The sequence below is a fragment of the Schistocerca serialis genome, chromosome 2 (genome assembly GCF_023864345.2).
Source record: "Schistocerca serialis cubense isolate TAMUIC-IGC-003099 chromosome 2, iqSchSeri2.2, whole genome shotgun sequence".
NCBI lineage: Eukaryota > Metazoa > Arthropoda > Insecta > Orthoptera > Acrididae > Schistocerca > Schistocerca serialis.
The window spans coordinates 538,494,245-538,517,665 of record NC_064639.1 but is presented as its reverse complement, the minus strand read 5'-3'; the positions used below and the strand labels follow the sequence as shown (position 1 = coordinate 538,517,665).

At 38.7% G+C, this 23,421-nt stretch overlaps 1 protein-coding gene across 1 annotated transcript in view; it reads left to right on the top strand.

Annotated features, from left to right (window-relative positions):
* Positions 1-9,680: 9,680 nt before the first annotated feature.
* LOC126457514 (UPF0047 protein YjbQ) overlaps positions 9,681-23,421 on the top strand; it is a 65,719-nt gene continuing 51,978 nt past the window's right edge. The window contains exons 1-2 of the mRNA XM_050093852.1: positions 9,681-10,244; positions 13,205-13,259. Coding sequence (XP_049949809.1) covers positions 10,079-10,244; positions 13,205-13,259 — 221 coding nt within the window. The 5' untranslated portion in view covers positions 9,681-10,078. The remainder of the gene's footprint in view (positions 10,245-13,204; positions 13,260-23,421) is intronic.

The following is a 23,421-nucleotide window of genomic DNA, read 5'->3' as shown; positions in this document are numbered from 1 at the left end:
TTTTTTTTAATTGAGTGGTACAGCTGGCTGTCAGATCATTCATTCTATGACATTAAAGAATTCTTTGAGATGCCTGAGGAGAATATTAGCATTTAAAGGTTGTCTGAAGTTAAACATATTATTGTGTGCTGTGGTTAATCGTGTGTAATTACATAGTGTATACAATAATCAATACAATAGTATATTAATTACATTATAGTATAGCTTAATGCATTAACTTTCAGAAGCTATCCTGGTGTAATTTGGTAAGTTGCCATGCTTGAAATGTATTCTATAATATACTGACACTTGTTTATTTTATTATTCTGTATGTACTAGTACATCCTGTATGACGAAGCCAAAATCATTGTAAAATGACCTGTGGTGAATACAATTTTTGATTCTTGAGTATATCCTCATTTGTTATCGATCTAACAACTTAATCTTCAGCATTCTTCCATAGTACAACATTTCAGAAGTTTGTATCTTCTTCTTGTCTAAATTGTCTACCATCCACATTTCACTGCAGTACAAAGTTAAACTGCAATTTTTAAATTCGTGTTAAGACGTATACAATGTCCTCTTTTTCATAAATTCAGTAAATGTGGGTTCATGGAAAACTAATAAATTACATTAGTAGAGATAGAAAAATGCAGATATTAACAAGAATGCAATATTGTAAGTTTTTCACCTACAGATCTGTATGTGTAACTGACTCAAGGAATCAAGGAGGCGAGAAGACTTATGATGGAGAAATTTTCTTCGGGTTTCCTTATGGATTCACAAGGATCGTCCCAGTGATGGATTATAGAGGAAATTTGTAATTTGGAAGATAAAATCAATTGTAGCTTTAGTGTGGAATGAACTTGCTGTACTACAAAACATAAAATTTTGAAGTCTACATTAACTCTTGAGGCAGAACCGTTTTCAATATTTTTAAATCTAAGTGACAAGAAAATACCAACCTATTAAGAAAGGAACTAAATTTCCCTATGAGTTCATGGTCATTGTGAATATTTTGTGAATAGAACAGATTAGACCACTTAACATATGTCTTTATTTATAGCGCCATTCTGGGTGCTACCATCATCAGATCAAAAGTTAGAACTTTGAAAACAAGATTCCGTTGATCCTCCAATTAAGAATGTGTGTTATTGATACTGACATTGAACTTTGTTTTACAGGTTCTAAGTTTCGTTCTGATGATGCCAGTAGCCAAATTTACATCTAGAGGGTGGACCATTGATAGTGACTGGGCCAAATATCTCATGAAATAAGCATCAAACGAAGAAACTACAAAGAACGAAACTCATCTAGTTTGAAGGGGGTAACCAGATGGCGCTGTGGTTGGCTTGCTAGATGGCGCTGCCATAGGTCAAACGGATATCAACTGCGTTTTTTAAAATAGGAACCTCCATTTTTATTACATATTCATGTAGTGCGTAAGGAAGTATGAATATTTTAGTTGGACCACTGTTTTCGCTTTGTGATAGATGGCGTGGTAATAGTCACAAATGTATAACATTCCGCCAGTGCGGAGGTATTTGCTTCGTGATACATTAGCTGTGTTAAAATGGACCGTTTACCAATTGCGGAAAAGGTCGATATCGTATTGATGTATGGCTATTGTGATCAAAATGCCCAACGCGCATGTGCTATGTATGCTGCTCGGTATCCTGGACGACATCATCCTAAGTGTCCAGATCGCTCGCCGGATAATTACGTTATTTAAGGAAACAGGAAGTGTTCAGCGACATGTGAAACGTTACCCACAACCTGCAACGAATGATGATGCCCAAGCAGGTGTTTTAGCTGCTGTCGCAGCTAATCTGCACATCAGTAAAAGGCAAATTGCGCGAGAATCGGGAATCTCAGAAACGTCGGCGTTGAGAAGGCTACATCAACATCGATTGCACCCATACCATATTTCTATGCACCAGGAATTGCATGGCGACGACTTTGAACGTCATGTTCTGTTGTGCCACTGGGCACAACAGAAATTACGGGACGATGACAGATTTTTTGCACGCGTTCTATTTAGTGACGAAGCGTCATTCACCAACACCAGCATAATATGCACTATTGGGCAAAGGAAAATCCACGATGGCTATGACAAGTAGAACATCAGCGACCTTGGCGGGTTAATATATGATGCAGCATTATCTGAGGAAGGATAATTGGCCCCCATTTTATCGACGGCAATCTAAATGGTGCAATGTGTGCTGCTTTCCTACGTAATGTTTTACCGATGTTACTACAAGATGTTTCACTGCATGACAGAATGACGATGCACTTCTAACATGAAGGATGTCTGGCACATAGCTCGCGTGCGGTTGAAGCAGAATTGAATAGCTTATTTCATGAGAGGTTGAGTGGTCGTCGAAGCATGGCCCACACGTTCTTCATCGGATCTGACGTCCCCGGATTTCTTTCTGCGGGGAAAGTTGAAGGATATTTGCTATCGTGATCCACTGAAATGCCTGACAACATGCGTCAGCGCCTTGTCAATATGTGTAAACATTACGGAAGGCGAACTACTCGCTGTTGAGAGGAATGTTGTTACACGTATTGCCAAATGCATTGAGGTTGACGGACACCATTTTGAGCGTTTATTGCATTAATGTGATATTTACAGATAATCACACTGTAACGGCATGCGTTCTCAGAAATGATAAGTTCACAAAGGTACACGCATCGCATTGCAACAACCGTAATAAAATGTTCAAACATACCTACGTTCTGTATTTTAATTTAAAAAAGCTACCTGTTACCAACTGTTTGTCTAAAATTGTGAGCCATATGTTTGTGACTATTACAGCGGCATCTATCACAAAGCGAAAAAAGTGGTCCAACTAAAACATTCATATTTCTTTACGTACTACATGAATATGTAATAAAAAATGTGGGTTCCTATTTTAAAAAAAAACCCAGTTGATATCCGTTTGACCTATGGCAGTGCCATCTTGCAGGCCAACCATAACGCCATCTGGTTTCCCCCTTCAAACTAGACAAGTTTCGTTCTTTGTAGTTTTTTCTTTTGACGCTTATTTCGTGAGATATTTGGCCCGGTCACGATCAATGGAGTACTCTGTATACTACCAGTATATAAAGACAAGTTGTTGTTTAATGTTGTTACCGGCCGGCCTGAGTGGCCGTGCAGTTCTAGGCGCTACAGTCTGGAGCCGCGTGACTGCTACGGTCGCAGGTTCGAATCCTGCCTCAGGCATGGATGTGTGTGATGTCCTTAGATAAGTTAGGTTTAAGTAGTTCTAAGTTCCAGGGGACTGATGACCTCAGCAGTTAAGTCCCATAGTGCTCAGAGCCATTTGTACCATTTTTTTAATGTTGTGACCAAAAATCTCGAAAAGTTCTAGAGTGATTTACTTCAAATTTTTGTATGTTTCTCTAATAAAACTTCAGATGACATAAGTTTCATATTTTATTCATATGAAAAGAGGAAACATTGTTAGCAAGAATCTCGAAAATTTCTTGACTGATATACTTCAAATTTTTGTACAATACTCCACTAAACCTCCAGACAGACATAGGCTATACATTTTTTAAACTTATATCGTATATAAATCCATAGTTACAATCTACATGACCATAAAAGCCTAGTTAATGTTTAATGTTACTGCTAAAAATCTTGAAATGCTCTTGACCAATTTACTTCCTGTTTTAAACAATACTGTAATAAAAGTTCGGACTGTGCAAGAACGAAAATGCTGTGCTCCCCATTTGCAGAACAGAACTATGTGAAATACTGTCACTGAAGCCACTATCTTCACGAATCCAGCAGTGGGAGAGTTCTCATACCCTGTACACCAATGATCCCACCCGATTTACCCATTTATTTTAAGCTATTTTAATTCCCAATCAAGGTTTCGTTGGCTATAACAATAAACAAGGTTCAAGGTCAGTGACAGGGGGAGAGAGGAGATGGACAGAGAGTGGTGGAGGAAAAGCATGTGTAGAGGGTGGAGCAGAGATAGGACAGGAGGATATGTACAGATGCAGAGAGGGGGAGGAGACAGATAGAGAGGGGAGCAGTAGATGAGAATGTATATCCAATTCCCATACACATTTAGCAATTGTGAAACATTAGGGGGTTTGCCATTTAAAAGTAGAAACATGCAGGTTGTTGGAGTGTATGTACAGATACTTGTATTGGTGACTGAGGACCATGTACTGAACAAAATTACAACAGTATTTACTTCATATATACTAAGATGGTATCTGTTCTTTCTGACATGTCTGGGACAATACGTTGAGAATATGGGTTCCGCGGGAGGCGTGCCAGAGATAAATCTCTGCAGTCGCACTATCCTCTGTGTCCTCAGTGACTCAAATGGATAGAGTGTCTGCCATGTAAGCAGTAGATCCTGGGTTCGAGTCCCGGTTGGGGCACACATTTTCATCTGTCTTCGCTGACGTATGTCAACGCCTGTAGGCAGCTAAGGGTTTTCAATTAATTGTAAAGTATTTACTTCATTTGCAGACTAATAATTGTAGCTATTGTGAGTGGTATGTGTTTAGGTTGGTTAGTATCTGCAAATACATTTGGCAGGAGCAGACCATTGATGTTTATTTTTGCCTTTGGCAATGGGCCAGGTATTGAAATGTGGACACAGAACGGTCAGCCTATACTGACATGTGTAGTCCACTTACTGCTGTAGCTACCACCAAGCAGAAAACATCAGGACTAAATTATGGGGAAGACTGATGGATGCATGATAAACAACTAACACAATGAAGTGGGTACATGTTGCGGTACCAAGGGCACATTATCTGCACTTATACCCCTTGCAATACGCACTTATACCCCTAACACTCTGTATAATAATCGATCTAGACGATTTTATTCGCAAAAGAAAATATCAGTTGACTAAAACATGATAAGTCTGGGCCATTTGAGGAAGTGAGTCAATGATCACAGAGCTGTGATGTTCCCAAGTCTCAGTTACACTAGCGGTAGGAAGAATAAGATTCCGCAGTCAATCTTGAGTGTCTCACATGTGAGGAAAACGGCAGCTTGCACCTGGTAGCGGTGACCGTTTTAGCTGTTTAGTAAGACAGGTTTGTAGCCCATTTTATTAGTGCGCGAAATAAATTTTTGTAAGCAACATTTGCGTTTTCTTTTCTGTGTATTTAGCCCTTGGCTCAGTTGTAATATCACAGTATGTGCTACTACATTAGCAACTACGTAGCATTTGTGTCGTCCTGTGTGAACGGTAGCTGATGATGAGACTGCAGAACAGTGCAAGCTGTAGCGTGATTTTGGATGTAAGGACCCGGCTTCAAGAATAGATTTTGGTTTGTGAGTACTTATTCGTTTAAAAGTGTTTTTGATGGTGACGTGTTATTTCTTAACGAAACAAACTTCCTACTCTAATTTCCATGGTTTCTCTCCTTCTTACTGGATTCCTAACTCTGATCTAATGTCATAACCTAAATGCTAGCATCAGTGTCCGCCCGAATATCTCATTTCAGGGCATATTAAAATCTGTGCACCAGAATTTTGACAGGAGCGTACGGGAACCTTGACGGTATTTTTAAGCCCGGTCCACACGCAACGATGTGTCTGCGCAGTCATTGGCGCAGATGTCTGTACATGCAAAAGATCGCTGCAAATGTGGTGTGTTCACACGACACAAACCCCAATCTAGTACTCACCCGCCATCTGTCAGTGTAGAAAAGAAATCAGTGGCAAGCGACTACGCTCCCCGTAAACGTCAAAAATTTAATTCAGTTATTCTGAAATATAGAAATGGAGGAAGTTCTGTTGTGGTCTGTGTTCGCAACTTGTGTTGCAAAAAACATTCAGACCAACCGCAGGAAACAGTGAAAGCGATCAAAATGGTGTAGACATTGGCTGCTAAAGCGAAAGCAGTTTTCTCACGTAAATTTACTGCGAGATTTGCAGGGCGAACCTTAAGAAAGCCAAGCAGATCAAAATACTACGACGGCAGTTCAATAAGCAATGCAACACATTTTTTTTCTCGGCCAATTTTGGTTGAAAAAAACCGGAAATTTCTTGTGGAATATTTTCAAACATTCCCGCTTCGTCTCGTATAGTTTCATTGACTTCCGACAGGTGGCAGCGCTGTACGGAGCTGTTAAAATGGCGTCTGTAACGGATGTGCGTTGCAAACAATGGGCAGTGATCGAGTTTCTTTTGGCGGAAAACCAGGGCATCTCAGATATTCATAGGCGCTTGCAGAATGTCTACGGTGATCTGGCAGTGGACAAAAGCACGGTGAGTCGTTGGGCAAAGCGCGTGTCATCATCGCAGCAAGGTCAAGCAAGACTGTCTGATCTCCCGCGTGCAGGCCGGCCGTGCACAGCTGTGACTCCTGCAATGGCGGAGCGTGCGAACACACTCGTTCGAGATGATCGACGGATCACCATCAAACAACTCAGTGCTCAACTTGACATCTCTGTTGGTAGTGCTGTCACAATTGTTCACCAGTTGGGATATTCAAAGGTTTGTTCCCGCTGGGTCCCTCGTTGTCTACCCGAACACCATAAAGAGCAAAGGAGAACCATCTGTGCGGAATTGCTTGCTCATCATGTGGCTGAGGGTGACAATTTCTTGTCAAAGATTGTTACAGGCGATGAAACATGGGTTCATCACTTCGAACCTGAAACAAAACGGCAATCAATGGAGTGGCGCCACACCCACTCCCCTACCAAGAAAAAGTTTAAAGCCATACCCTCAGCCGGTAAAGTCATGGTTACAGTCTTCTGGGATGCTGAAGGGGTTATTCTGTTCGATGTCCTTCCCCATAGTCAAACAATCAACTCTGAAGGGTATTGTGCTACTCTTCAGAAATTGAAGAAACGACTTTAGCGTGTTCGTAGGCACAAAAATCAGAACGAACTTCTCCTTCTTCATGACAACGCAAGACCTCACACAAGTCTTCGCACCCGAGAGGAGCTCACAAAACTTCAGTGGACTGTTCTTCCTCATGCACACTACAGCCCCGATCTCGCACTGTCGGATTTCCATATGTTTGGCCCAATGAAGGACGCAATCCGTGGGAGGCACTACGCGGATGATGAAGAAGTTATTGATGCAGTACGACGTTGGCTCCGACATCGACCAGTGGAATGGTACCGTGCCGGCATACAGGCCCTCATTTCAAGGTGGCGTAAGGCCGTAGCATTGAATGGAGATTATGTTGAAAAATAGTGTTGTGTAGCTAAAAGATTGGGGAATAACCTGGTGTATTTCAATGCTGACTAAAACAACCCCTGTTTCAGAAAAAAAATGTGTTGCATTACTCATTGAACTGCCCTCGTATAACGTTGGCTGGTATACTTGATCTACTCCTACACCAGATCTTCTAGATTTCTGAACTTTGGATAACTCTTTTCGGTAAACAGTTCGCAACGAATTTTTTTTTAAATTACTGTTTCTCTGTTTGCTGAGGCGTCAACTGCCCGCAATTTTTCAATTAGAGCATTGTATGGTGCTGTCTTTTTGTCTCGGTCACTATATTCTTTACTTTAATCTTCCACAAACATGGGTGGTTTCTACATATTTCAATGAATTCACTAACAAACTCTCGAGAACACTGACGATTTATCAGCCATTTTAATGCCCTGTGCGCACAAATTCAAACACTAGACTGAGCAAACAGCTGTTTCGCGCCAGATTTGCGGCGATCTCCTGTCCACACGCTCCAACTCGTCTGCGCAGATGTGGTTTGAACCCACAGATTTGAGAGGTTTCGCTCAAACCTCCAGCTCCAACTTGCAGGTTTGCACACACCTCAGGTTGGTGCAAATCTTCTGTCCACACGCAACGATCTGTCTGCGCAGATGTGATGTGCGCAGACAGATCGTTGCGTGTGGACGGGCCTTTACCTCCATGTGGAAATAGTAACAGACGGCGCCGCAGCCGTATTAGCCGTCGTGCCACTTCCTACAGCGTTACTTTAGCGGCACTATTATGAAGTGGCATTGCATTTCGGGGAAACCAGTAACTTCGGTGCTTCTCCCTCTTCTTTACTTTTTTGATTCTGGTAGCAGTAGTATCTGGTTCTCCTTGTAACCTAGCACTGACTTACAAAGATACGTGGTGTGCTGAAAACAAAGGAACGATAATAAGTGATGCAACTCATCACAATAGCCAGATTTATTAAACGAACCATTTATGTTTGAGAACGAGCTATGTTCGCTTCTTTAGCTATCAGTTTTCGAATTGACCTATCTTTCAGATGTTGTACGAAGGGTCGTACATAAAAGCTAAATAGTTGCTAGTATCTATAAAGATTTTTTGCAAAAAAAAAAAGGGGTGTATAAACATCCAGTCAGATTTTAATAAGTTTTCAGAGTGATGTGCAGATTGGCAACTTACTTCAAGTGGTCAGAAATATAAAATTGTGTTCGTTACAAAACGCAGAAAAACTCTTTAACAAATCTATGAGTCACAGGCAGTCATACAAATACTGTTCGCGGCTCGTGGTCTTGCGGTAGCGTTCTCGCTTCCCGCGCTCGCGGTCCCGAGTTCGATTCCCGGCGGGGTCAGGGATTTTCTCTGCCTCGAGATGACTGGGTGTTGTGTGTCTTTCATCATCATTTCATCCTCATTCACTCGCAAGTCGCCGTAGTGGCGTTAAAGAACTTGTGGAGCGGCGGTCGAACCTCCCTGCGAGGGGTCTCCCGGCCACCAATGCCATACGCTCATTATTATACAAATTTATTTTAAGGATTACTGGACACATACACTGTATTTGACATGTCCGATACTATTGTACTGAATGTTTTGAGAACAATGAATAAGTAAATAAATAATCACCTAGGTCTCGTGTGAAAAGCGGGAGGCACACCCTGGTGCATTGCTAGGATACTGCAAAAATGCAGTTAGGTAGTCTACAAAGGGGATTGCTTGCGAAACACTACTGTGACATACTGTTCATCTGAGTGGGATCCATAAGAAATAGGACTATCAGAATCAGAGGATACTGAAGAGTACAACGAAGGGCGGCGTAATGGTCATGTACTGGTTTGACTCACGGGAGGACGCCACCAAAATGCTGATGAAACTGAGCTGTCAGACGCTTGAAGACAGATGTAAACACTTTTGTTACTAGCGATTACAATAAGATGTATCACTTCCCGTTCTAATTCCTTTCCGGCTGACAATATCGCCTTTGAGAGCTTGAATTTAAGTACCGCTTCGGAATATCCTTACTAGCAATTACAGTCAAGCAATGAACAATGTTGCACTATTATCTCATTATGAAAGCTCCGTAGCGCCCTAAACCACTCTCAGTTCAAAGTCTTATTTCCGACGAGATGTAGAACAGTTAATATTCAAGTATTTTCTCATTGTCAGAGTTAAAAATAAAACCAATTTAGCTCAGGATCAGTGTACTTGGCAAACGTGGGTGACATGTGTGGGTTCTACATTAAGCATTTCATGAACAATACTTGGAAGGTAATGCAGTCCTGGTCTGCATATCGGTTATAGAAATGAAGAAAAGTTGTCTACATTTGCCTTTTCTCCTCCTCCAACAAGGCTGCATGTAAACTTTCTCGGGGGGTTTTGACAGCTATTCTTGGAGAAATACCTCGCCGTAAACGTAGACTCTTTTTTATTCTAGCGGAGATAAAATTCACTGACCGGCCACATAAATATATAATAAACCAATATCTTTTGAGGAGACTCGCAGCACCAGAAGCTATTCTTTCTCGTACTTCAGCGATGAAATGGTTAGGGGATCGAATCAAAACAGATGGCAGCTCTAGTGCAAGTATGTGGGAGGTTTACTGACAAGCAAGGTTTCGATACCTATTTTAATGAAACGTAAACGATAAAAATGTGTTCTTGAGTGAAATGAGCTGATTGCCCACTGATGGAATAGTTATGAATCTAATACCTTGCAACGCGTGCTGCTTGGACTTTGATCTGCAATAGTAGTGGGAGTTGGTGGGTTGTTGCGTCAGTGTAATGGTTAGAGCATGCAAGAAGTCGGTGGAAGTATGATGAAGAATCTGAAATGAATCTAAAAGAGAGCTGGAACATGCTGTCGACTTCATAGTATTCGTGATTGAAGTTACAGCGGCAAGTGTATGTAGTAGTGTGCTCAACATGGCTTCATCGAACAGAGGAATAGGATTGCAGATAGGTTCGGCTTGGTTTCAGAGAAAAATTAATCTCAGGCCACAACATAGAGGTGTACATCTAGTGACGGAAGAAATTTTAAGGCAAATGCCAGAAATATGTCAATTCTCAGTTGGACTGTTTCATGTACAGAGTAAGTGTAAAGCAAATTTCCAAACCAATTTACGTAATGTATGCTATTTCATTGTTACGGACTTGCGTAAATATTAGTGAAGCTGTAGCAAAGAAGTATGGGAACTGTGCGAGTGAACAAGAGCTGTGTTACAGAGTGTAGTTATTGTTCGCGTTGGTCAGATAACCTCTGCAGTTGTGAAGGGCGCGCGAGTTGGTTGGCATTATTTCACTACTAGCCTGTATTTCTGTTTTACTGCTGGAGGCAATCGCCTGTAGCAGAATTAGAACGGCCTAATGTGATTGTTAGGTGTTACCTACAGTAGATCTCGTCGGTGAATGGAAAACGTGTAGTGTAAAATAGTCTTATATGATTGGGAACGTAATGTAAACATAACAGGTTTTGTTTTTACCTCAGTTTCCTGAGTTCTGTTGTACTGGCATGATTCTAATCATTGACTTGTTCACCCCAGATCAGTAGACTTTTGCAGTTGTATAGGACAATGTGTCATAAATTGAAAGTACGATAAAAGTGACTCGTTTTTCTTATGTTCCCAGGACTTCATAAATTATTTGAAAAGCGTTTAGTGTTAGTGTCCTCCATTTAAGCTTGTTAAAACGTGGGCATAATTTTGCCAAATAAATTAACCAGTTTTGTGCACTGATGTGTGTTAATTTGCTAATTAATAATTTTACTCGGTTGAGTTGATGACCCCTTCTTTTAAAGTTTCTTAGTAAGTCAGTAATGAGTTGTAAGCCATCAGGCAACATATTATGTAGTCAGTAACACAACTCCATACCAAAATAACATTTTTGTTGCTATAACAAATTTACACATGGAAAGTTGTATGTCTTATAACTTTTGATACTGTATTTACTTATTTCTTACCTAGTTGTGAATTACTGTTTGATAATAGAACTGCAAATCAGTTTACCTTTATAATTTCAATCTTTAATTATGTAAAGGAAAAAATTTATCCTGTCATCATTGACAGATTGATTGTCTAAAGATGTATTGGGGGGGGGGGGGGACTAGCAATTGGGCAACTGCAGCACACAGGGCCTGTCATAATATTGCACAAATTCATATCAGTTCAGAGTCATGTTTTCATTTTCTGGTTCATAATGGGTCAAAGATAGGCAAGTGACTGTTTAATTACTTCTTCTGTTATTACTGATAATTCATCAAAATTTTCATTTTCCTGTTATGTGTGTGGCTCAGTCACATTACTTAGTTTGGTGTAAACATCGGGAAATCAGCATTTCATGTAAATAAATGTTACTGGTTACTTTGGAGAAATTTTCTGTATTTGTTATGAAGCCAACATTAAGATCTTTTTTGGGCTCAGTTGGATATTTACTTGTGTTTTTTTTTTTTATTTTGTTCAGGGAACATCAATAAGAATAATATTTCATGTCCTTGATTTTCTAATGGGATTTTCCTTCTTTGGTCCAATCGCATAAGAATCAATAAACTTTAGTGTAATAAATGACAGTTGCCATTATTTAAGTTAGACTTAAATATGACAGTTGATATTTAAAACAGTTTAAACGTTTGCTTTATCTATATTTGATGTCGAATGTTGAATTTTTCCCATAGAATGTGTTGTAAAAAGTTGAGAGGAAGTTGTCATTGTGTGTTGGAGCACAGTGTCAAATCTGACTTGTGTTGATAATCTTGAACAGTTACCATTCTTACTGAACATCATTTGTCTTTAAAATTCTTCACCACAGAATGACTGTCATTTAGAGTTGTTGTATTTAAAATTACAAAGAAAACTGTGATAACTTCCCCTTTCTATGCCTTTAAACTATGTTGACACTTGGTACAGTGCTTGGTGGGAGTGACTGTAAAGGCATTCCCCATTTGCAGTCACTCCCATAAGCCACCACCCGAATGTGAACATAGTTTGTGTATATAATGTATTCTTTTAATTTGTCACATGATACTTCAGAGTTTTTCTGCCAAAAATAAATTCTAATTAAGGCCACGAAGTTCATTTTGAGTTAGGAAATAAATTTCCGAAGAACTACTTGTATGAAAATAATTCATTACTAAGATATTGTTACTGCTTCTGTATGAAGTAGTTGACTTATGCATTATTTCTACTGTCAAAACATTTTGAAAGTTGTTTTTTTATCATGGATTTAGATGAATTTAATTATTGATAAAGGATAATCTGACTATGCTACTATGTTTCAAATATGTTTGTGTAATATCAGTAAAATAGAAAAATTGGTCTGAGTATGGGTGTTATACTTGAACTATAAAGTTAGTGCTTTCGTATTAGTAAGAAGTACAAAATATCTGCATAGTATTATCTACCTTTCTTTCTGAAACACTGAAATTTTTTAGCAAAGACAGTTACGCAATGCACTTCAGCTGGGACATTACACAGAAATACATAAGAGAGAAAAACGTATGCTTCTTTCTGCTCATAGTGCGGCTGGGTGCTACAGACCCTCCAGCTTCATCTCATCATTATAATAGAGCAGTTCAAAAAAAAAAAAAACACACACACACACACACACACACACACACACACACACACACACACACACACACAGAGAGAGAGAGAGAGAGAGAGAGAGAGAGAGAGAGAGAGAGAGAGAGTCAAAACTTTCATACACTTGATACTTTGTGATTGAGAGAAACATCTATCCCTGTTTTACTTTATTGTAAAAATAAGATCTAACTTATAAATTACTGTAAGGATTCTGATGGCAACTCACAAACAATTAAAAACTCAATTCCCAAAATGTAAACAGTGCAGGAAAGCAAGTACTAAATTTAAGTTTTAAGTTTTTTTTAAGGTCACTTCGGAGTACTCCGATCTTGCAATTAATTTCGTTTGAGGAGATTATTTTTACCAGGAGTTACAGGATGAAGTGCATTGCTACTTATGAAATGTTTTTCTTGGTTTTAATATGTAATTTTTGAGAATATTTCCTTGTTATGACTTTAATTTTAATTTGTTGCAGTTCTTCATACATCAGCTAGCTTAGCTCTTAATGAAAGTTGGGACCCTGATGTAAGGTAAGTATATAGAATAGCTGTAGTATATGGTATGAGAATGCTTATGTTTAGATCATTAAGTAGGAATGCTATGATATGGGTAATATTTTTTTGTAAAATCCAGGTCTCAAAACTCCAGATAAGAGACTAGAGTTAAAGTTTATTAATGTTTCAATAAGATACTTTTGTGTATATCTATCATAAGTCTGAATTTAGAGCAGCTGCGTATCCATGCCAGTTCCAGAATTAGTACTTGTCACAAGTATTGATTAAATGATGACCTAAAAACATTTAATATTCAGAAACTATGGGTTTTTGATACAAGTGATTCACTTGAGGGTTGTACCATTTTTTCCAAATTTTTTTTACCATTCTAATGTGTCAACTCTTCTGCTGCAGAAGACAGACAAACTGCTATCACCTTCTTCTAAAGGAATTGCGTGTACCTTGACTTATTTTAATGACATGTAACTTATGACATCTTAGACTGTAAGTAGTTGACAGTGGTTTGTGTAAATTATTATGGTATTGCTTTGGGATCTCAGCACTCTGTCTGTCTGTCTGTCTGTCTCTTCTGTACGATTAAGGGCAATAACAGTGCTTCATTGCTCATAACGGAAGGAACAAATATCTTTCTCAGTATCAGTATTTTGAAGAGCCATTTCATGATCATCACCTGTTACAGTGATTAATTCAATAAAAGTGCACTTACAGTGTTAGGGGCTCTTGTGTTGCGTGGCAGTGTTGGTAACACTTCACGTGATGAACGAAGGGAACTGAATGATGATTGATGAGTTGGTTGTCAGTAACCACTCAGAATACCTGTTCCTAATTTCCTATAGTTCATAAATAAAGTTAGCTGGTATTTTAATAATGTAGCAAAAGATAGATTGTTATTTACCTTAAAGATGACACTTAATGTTTCAGACAGAAACATTTAAAAGACACTTAGATAAGTTTTGGCCACAGCCTTCATCAGAAAAAGAAAAAAACACACACACACACACACACACACACACACACACACACACACACACACACGTAACCGCCAACTCGGGCAGCTCAGATCAGCTGTGGCCAAATGCTTGTGCGTACGTGTCTTGTAATTGTGCTTGTCTGCAACTTAACACGTCATCTTTATGGTAAGCAGTATCTTTTCCTACATTGTTGGTATTCCAGCCTGGACTTCCCATTGTTTGGTTTAGCTGGTATTTCGTTATATTAGATTAGAATTTGACCACATCATCAGAATGTTCGGCAAAATAGGAAACAAGACACATAAATTGATCTTGCAATGACATACATATATCTTGGGCAATGCTGCACATCAATTTGTTGTGGCAGTCATGTTGTTGTGTTGAGATTTGGGTATTAGCTTCACCAACTCTCAAGCAGATTGTCACATTCCAACCTACAGGTCAGTTAAGCACATCTGTTTTTATTTCCATTAATGTCAAAAACAAATGCAGTCAAGAAACATTAGATTCTGAAATCATTAGACGCAGCAATTCTTATTGACTACTGCTTGCTATCGCCAGATTGGCTCTCGTCGTCAACGAATTGCAAATACCAGTATGTAACACAAGAACTGTGGACACTGTAAGATCACTTTAGCAATTAATTGTTCAGGTACATTTATTGTTTTTTTTAATTAAGTAATGGAAATAAAATAATTCAGCCAGTTAGGAGACATAGAGTATATTTTAAATGTGGCATTGTATATAAGAAATGAATTTAGATCCTGCCCTCTGACAAAATCAGATTCTTTTCACAATCTGCAGTCACTGACCTCATTCCACACCAAGTTTTTGCAGTTTTATATAGTGGTTTAGTGTTGTGATAGTCAGTAATGAATTTGGCAATGTAGTGTTTCATATGTGATGCTCTGCTCAACTTGCAAAAAATAGTTTATTTATAAAAGTAAGAATGCAAGTTGGTTGAAATGTGAAGTGAGGAACTTTCATTAATCAGAATATTATCACAATAAAACTGAAGAATTGCAACAAAGTTTCATGAAGGCAGTGTTTCTATGCTTGCAGGAAGTCTAGGCTTTATTTGTGCTTACCATAAGAAGGATAAGTTTAAATTTTGTGAAATGTCGAAGTAAATAACACAGTGAAGCAGTGTTTCAGCCATCAGCATTTGAGGCTTTTGGCATGATACACATTATACATAACCACAAGGAAAAAGCTTCGGAATATTCTTTAGTTTATACACTTAGGAGTAGAAAAAAAAATTGCTTTTTATTGAGAGAACATTAAGGGTAGTATTTTGCATTAGAAAGGTAAAATGGTTAAATGTACTTCTTATCAGATTCTTTAAAAGAACTAGTCATTAATAACAGTTGCTCATATAGTATATATACATATAAGCTAAAATTTAGTTTATGAAGTCTGTTTTATAAAAAAAGATGAATATTACTGCTTTTCAGCATCACCCTTATAGACCACTAAAAGATCCTACCTGGGAAAAGGAAAATTGCTGGTAATGTTCTTACCGTATTTAAGTGTTAACTTGTTTCCCAGGCATGGTCTTATTTATGTTCTTGTTGAAGATGTATTGAAAGTTAAAAGTAGGGATACTAATTCATTGTTGTTACATAGAGTGCAGTTGCAGACACAATTAAAAAAAATGTGGTAGGCCATACTGATTTTTTCATAGTGTTGGGAGTAGTTTGTCTACTAAACGATTGTTCACAAAATTTAAAGTGAATGTTACTGTTTGCGACTGGACTTCTCGGTTAGAACTAGCTATATTTTTGTAGGTAGCTATTTAACCAGTGTGTTTTTAAACCTCACTAAACATGATAGTTATTCTTTAAAAATAAACAAATTTTTATGTAGCATGTTGTGAAAAGCATAGGGTTCTCAAATATACATTCAGGAAACTGAGATGAAATTTCACTCATCTGGTATGATAATTTGTGACAGTTTGGTAAGTGCTCATTAAGAAACGGAAGACTTTACACCTCATCACAAATGTCAAGTGCTCTTAAAAAACTGAACTTATGTATGTTGTGGAAAAAATTTATCGTAGATGTAGGGCCTTTAAATGTCAGATAATGGAGTGATTTATCTTACAGAACCTGCTCTAAAATGCAAATTTCCTCCCAAATCAACTCATGAAATTTCACTAGAAATTAAGATGATGCCAAACATGTTTGTATGAGGCATCGTTATGAGTGTGTGAAGTATCAGTTGAAATGCTCGGAGGTATTGAGTATTGGAAAAGTGAGTTTTGTTCTTAAAAACTTGTCCATTATTATGCTATCACACCAAACTATGTCAGCATCGATAGAATGTAGACATAGACATATCTTCCTTCTTGTTAAGAATTAGGTAACCAATCATAAAGGACAAAAAGTGATTTTGTTGAGGTTAACATTCCACCATTGTCATCATTGATGACCTCAGGAAATTAGTTTCTCTTTTGTTAATGAATACTCCTGTTTTGCTACAGCAAAGTGAGACCTGTACTTCCACATCTACATGGCTGCTCTGCAGATCACACGTCTCTGTTATTCCACTCTCAAACAGTATGTGGGTGAAACTGACACCTATATCTTCCCATGCAAGCTCTAATTTCTCGTATTTTATTATGGTGATTGTTTCTACCTATGTAGGTCAGTGACAACAAAATATTTTCACATTCGGAGGAGAAAGTTATTGACTGAAATTTTATGAGAGGATCCCACTATAACGAAAAACACATTTGTTTTAATGATTTCCACACTGAATCCTGTATCGTGTCTGTGGCACTTTCTCCCCAATTTCTCAATAAAACAAAATGTACTCCCCTTCTTTGAACCTTACAGTAGTGAATTAGTAAAACTTATTGTTTAGGATATATTTATTTATTATTTATTTGTCCTGTGGTCATTTGACACAGCAGTATAGAACAAGTTGTATACAGGGCAGAAATAAAATATGTACTGCATATATAAACATGAAGTAGGATAGAATTAGGTGAGGAAAGAACAGAAAGTAGGTCATTGCCTTATCAAGAAAACACCCTAGCATTCACCTTAGCAACTTCCAGATACCATGAAAAACTTGGGTCAGGATGGCCTGACAGGGTACAAACCCCACTCCATCCAAATGTGCATCCAGTGCAATAACCATGATATAGTTATCTTTATCAGGATGTGATTTGCAAAGAAAACCACATGCACCTAGTTTACAAGGAACTTAAATCATACAGAAGTTATAAAATCAGTAATGTAAGTAGAACATGGAACTTGGTTACACGTTTCTGAAAAATGTAGACACATGAACACATGTCAATGTTGTATCCATCATAAATTTTCTTGCAACTGATTCCCTGCTCTGAGGAAATGTATTTTGCTGCATCTGAAACAGAAAATTGGAAACCAAAGGCAGAAACATTGTTGTGCAAGGGTGCACAGATCATAGGTGGTACACCCTATAACAGATGACAAAATACTCAGCAGGAAACGAATGCCTAGTATTTCTGCAAGACAATGTATTCACTTACACTGCAGATACATTTCTTAAAAAGAAATTTTTTTTAACTATGGCCTGAAAGCTGTTTCCTTCTTCAGCCTCCTCTTGTACATTAGCAGTGCATTATAAATAAAGACACCAAGTAAGAGTTGTTTTTATTTGTTCTTCGTGGAAGGACCCACGTTTGCTGTTGGTTTACAGGTCATAAAGTTTAGCTTGTCATCGGCACACATTTATATATAGGGAAGCTACAGTAAGAGCACACAACTTTTCAAATAGGGGCTTGCAGAACTATGTGACAAAATTTGAATTTCCATTTTCTGTAATATAAACATTTCATTTAACTAACTATTAGTGTTACCTCAAAAACACTAGTCTGTAAACTATAAGGGGCTGAAAGCAACCAAAGTAAGCCATTGTAGCACCTTGTGAGGGGCATACTTTTAAAGTGATTCTCAGAGCAAAACATGCTGAACTGAGTCTCTGGGAGAGTTCTGCTAAATGATCTTTCTAGTTTGTCTGGATTAACATACATTTTTTAAAGTTTTGTGCATCAAATTCTTTCTAACTCGGTTTCATAGAGTACCAGGTGGTTTTGATTCATTTTCTCAAGTTGAATGTAATGTAATTTGTTTCGTGCATATTAATGATTGGGGCATTGAACTATGAGTGTATGGCTTGAGAACTCGATCAGTTGTTGTAGGTGTTGACTTCTGAACATTGCTCATTATTTCAATAGTGTCACCTATAACCAACATGATTTTACTTGCAGTTTCTGAGGACTCAATATCATTTATATAAATAAGGAACAGAAGGCGGGCCTAACACACTGCCCTAAGGTACCCAGTATCTACTTTCTTTGCGTTTGATACAAATCTGATTTTCTGATTAGAATGAACCAGTGTGAGTTCCGCAACCTATGATCTATTGTACAAATAAAACTGAAACCATTTGTTTCTTATCCATTTGACACCCATTGCTACCAGTTTTTCAGGAAGCATTTCGTGACTAACATAATGTAAAGCTTTCCCATGACGTGGTCTGTCATCATTTAAATCTGCTAGTGTTCCCCTAAATTACTCCCTGCAGATATCAGGCTTTCTATTTTTCTTCCAGTAAGGTCACATCTGATTTTCTGTTCGTGGCCTTGTCAAAACATACTCTCTAATTGATAAGCTGTTGATTATATATAAAAGTCTTTAGAAAATGTGACCACCTGTCAAGGCGTGAATAACCCTATTGCAGTGTGGACCACTTTGAGAATTACTGGAAGAGTATCTATGTGGTTGTGCAAGGTACCGACAGCAATGTGGAGTCGTACCAACTCCAGTGCCGTGGCCAGCTGCTCAAGGTTTCTCGGACGAATTTCTACGGCATGAACAGTCCTATAGGGGTAGTCCCACAGATTCATGATTGGGTTTAAATCTGGGGAGTTTGGTAGCCAGAGGAGTATGCTAAATTCATTGTGGGCTCTTCAAATCACGGACGTACGCTACAAGCTGAGAGACATGTTGCGTTGTCCTGCTGGTAGATGCCATCATGCTGAGGATAAACACACTGTATGTAGGGGTGGACATGTTTCCCAAGATAGATATATACCTGTGTTGATCCATTGTACATTCCAGAATATTGAGATCGCCCAGGGAATGCCACGAAAACATTACCCAAACCATAATGCTCCCTCCTTCAGCCTGGATCCTTCTAACCATCCAGTGGCCATCTGTCTGTTCAGCAGACACTGTTGGCAGCCCCTTAGTTCATCTGGATGGTCAGTTTGTCAACAGTTACTCATCGATTTGCCTGTACATTTCTCTGCAGTCGTTGTGCACCCATCAGCTGTTGCCCATGGTTCTTTCGGCACCAGTTTTGGATAGCACCACTTTGCCATGCATGGTACATTTTACCCACGTCAGCATGCAGCCAGTTTACAAATTTTGCCATTTTGAAAATGCTTCCGTCCTTGGCCCAAAAGCCTATTATTGTGCCCCTTTGACTGCCAGATAAATCACGACATTTCCAAATTACTGCACTGTTTTCAGATTCTCCCCTGACAAACTTTATATACACTCCACTGCTAGTGCTGCCACCTGTGAGTGGTTATGGCATGTTGATGTCAGAACATGCATGGTGCTCACATTAAAGTGACTGGACAGTATAGCTTGCTTTTTTGATGTTTGAGGAACTTGAAGCATGGCTAGTGTGTATCAGTAAACTATGGAAGTTCAGTGCAGAATGTTATATGCAGAATTTGTGCCAGCTTTTGAAAGTTATGTCATTGTTGCCTTTGTTGTGGTCTTCAGTCCTAAGACTGGTTTGATGCAGCTCTCCATGCTGCTCTATCTTATGTAAGTCTCTTCATCTCTGAATAAATACTAAAGTATACATTCTTCTGAATTTGCTTACTGTAGTCATGTCTACCTCTATGTCTACACTTCGCTCCGGTACTAAATTGGTGATCCCTTGACGTCTCAAGATTGTGACCAATAAATCTATCCCTTCTCCTAGTCAGGTTGTGCCACAAATTTCTTTTCTCCCCAATTCTATTCGGTAATTCCTCATTACTTTCATGATCTGCCCATCTAATCTTCAGCATTCTTCTATAGCACCACATTTCGAAAGCTTATGTTCTCTTCCTGTCTAAACTGTTTATTGTCCATGTTTCACTTCCATTCATAGCTATACTCCATACAAATATTGTCAAAAAGGACAGCCGAACATGTGTATCTGTATTTGACCTCAACAAATCTCTCTTCCTCAGAAATGCTTTTCTAGCTGTTACCAGTCTCCTTTTTATACCCTCTCTACTTTGACCATCATAGTTGTTTTGCTGTCCAAACAGCAGAACTCGTCTCCTACTTTACATGTCATTTCCTAATCTAATTCCTCCAACATCACCTGATTTAACTAGACTACATTCCATTATCCTCATTTCTCTTTTGTTGATGTTCATCTTATATCCTCCTTTCAAGACACTGGGCATTCCTTTCAACTGTTCTTCCAAGTCCTTTGCTGTCTCTGACAGAATTACAATGTCACTGGCAAATCTCAAAATTTTTATTTCTTCTTTCTGGACTTTAATTCCTACTCCAAATTGTTCTTTGGTTTCCTTTACTGCTTGCTCAATGTACAGATTGAATAGCATCAGGAATAGGGTACAATCCTGTCTCACTCCCTACTCAAACATCACTTCCCTTTGATGTCCCTCGACCCCTTACAACTGCCATCTGGTTCCTGTAGAAGCCGTAAATAGCCTTTCACTCCATGTATTTTACACCTACTACCTTCAGAATTTGAGAGTGAGTATTCCAGTCAACTTTGTCAAAAGTTTTCTGTAAGCCTACAGATGCTATAAATGTAGGTTTGCCTTCCTTAAACGATATCCTAAGAGAGGTTGTAGGGTCATTGTTGTCTTGTGTGTTCCTACATTTGTCCAGAATCCAAATTGATGTTCCCTGAGGTTGGCTCCTATCAGTTTTTCCATTCTTCTTTAAAGAATTTGAGTTAGTATTTTGCAACCAGGATTATTAAACTGAAGGTTCGGTAATATTCACACTTGCCAGCACCTGTTTTTTTTTGGATTGGAATTATTGTACTCTCCTTGATGTCTCAAGGTATTTCGCCTATTTCATACATATTGCGCATCAGATGGAAGATTTTGCCATGGTTGGCTCTCCCAAGGCTATCAGTAGTTCTGATACAATGTCCTTTACTTTTGGGGCCTCGTTTCAACTTAGGTCTTTCAGTGCTCTGTCAGATTTGTCTCACAGTATCTTGTCTCCCATCTATCTCATCTTGATCTGTGTCCTTTTCTGTTTCTATAATATTGCCTAAAAGTTTATCTCCCGTCTATAGACCCTCTGTATACTCCTTCCACCTTCTCAGCTTTTCCTTCTTTGCTTAGGACAGGTTTTCCATCTGGGCTCTTAAAGTTCATACATCTGCTTCTCTACAAAGGCCTATTAGTGAAATATGCTTCTAAATCCTTGCATTTGTCATCGAGCTATTCCTGCTTAGCCATTTTGCACTTCCTGTCAATCATATTTTTTAGACATTTGTATTCCGTTTCAACTTCTTCGTTTACTGCGTTTTTATATTTTCTCCTGTCATCAGTTAAATTCAGTATCTCCTGTGTTATACGAGGATTTGTGCTTGGCCTCGCCTTTTGACCTATTTGATCTTCTATTGCCTTCAGTATTTCATCTGTCAGAGCTAACCATTCTTCTTCTACTGTATTCCTTTCCCCCTGTTCTTGTCAAACACTGCCTATTGCACCCTCTGAAATTCCCATAAACATCTGGTTCCTTCAACTTATCCAGGTGCCATCTCCTTAATTTCATACCTTTTTTTGCAATTTCTTCAGTTTTAATCTACAGTAAATAAATTTCGATAGGGGTTCACATCTGCCCCTGGAAACGTCTTAAAATTTAAAATTTTACCATTACATAATCAATTTGAAACCTTCCAATGTCTACAGGTCTCTTCCACGTGTACAACCTTCTTTCATGATTCATAAAATAGGTGTTAGTGATAATTAAACTGTTCTCTTTGCGAAGGTGATTTCCTTTTCATTCTTTTCACCCAGTCTATATTCATCAACTATTTTTTTCCTTCTCTTCCTTTTCCTACTGTTGAAATTCAGCCACCCATTACTATTACATTTTCATTTCCATTAAATAAATCTCTTCTTCATCAGTGGAGCTAGTTGGCATATAAACTTTACTACTGTGATGGCAGCTTACCCGAATTTGTATTTTCTCATTCATTATTAAACCTAGGCCTACTCCTGAATTTTCCCTATTTCACATTGTGTTTGTAACCCTGTATCCACCTGATGGGGAGTCCTGTTCCAGCTGCCACCGAGCTTAACTAATTCCCACAAAATGTAACTGTAACCTATCCATCTCTTTCTTTAAATTTTCTAACCAAGGTGCTTGATTAAGGGATCTGACATTCCACGATCTGTCGAACGCCAGTTTTGTATCTCCTAATGATGACATCCGCCTGAGTAGTTCCCACCCGGAGATCTGAATGGGGGACTATTTTACATCCGGAATATTTTACCCAGTAGGATGCCTTCATCATATAACCATACAGTAGAGCTGCATGCCCTCGGGAAAAATTATGGCTGTAGTTTCCCCCTACTTTCAGCTGTTTGCAGTAGCAGTACAGCAGCACCATTTTGGTTATGTTACGAGGCCAGATCAGTCAATCATCCAGACAGTTGTCCCTGCAACTGCTGAAAAGGCTGCTGCCTCTCTACAGGAGCCATGTGTTTGTCTGGCCTCTCAGCAGATAGCCCGCCTTCATGATTGTACCTATGGCACGGCTATCTGTATTGCTGAGACACGCAAGCCTCCCCACCAATGGCAAGAACTCTGAATAATGAATAAAATGAAAACAGACTTCACCTTCGTTGTGTCAGAAGTTTGTGAGAAACTTTTTCTATAAGTAAAGTGGTTCGTAGTAAATAAAGAAGACTCGCACCCAGTTAGCTATGTGGCTCAAGTATATGAACTTACAACAGTGTGTATTATGACACTTTGGCAACATGGTGATTGTCCTTCTGCCACCACTCGGCACTTACAGACACTGACACCATTCATAACAACTTTGCAGCATGCTACAAGAAATCTTACGTTGAATGTCAGAGGTTTCACATTTTTTGCATGCAAAAATATAATCATGTCTCTAACTCTATAGTTGATGGAATTTGCAGGTAC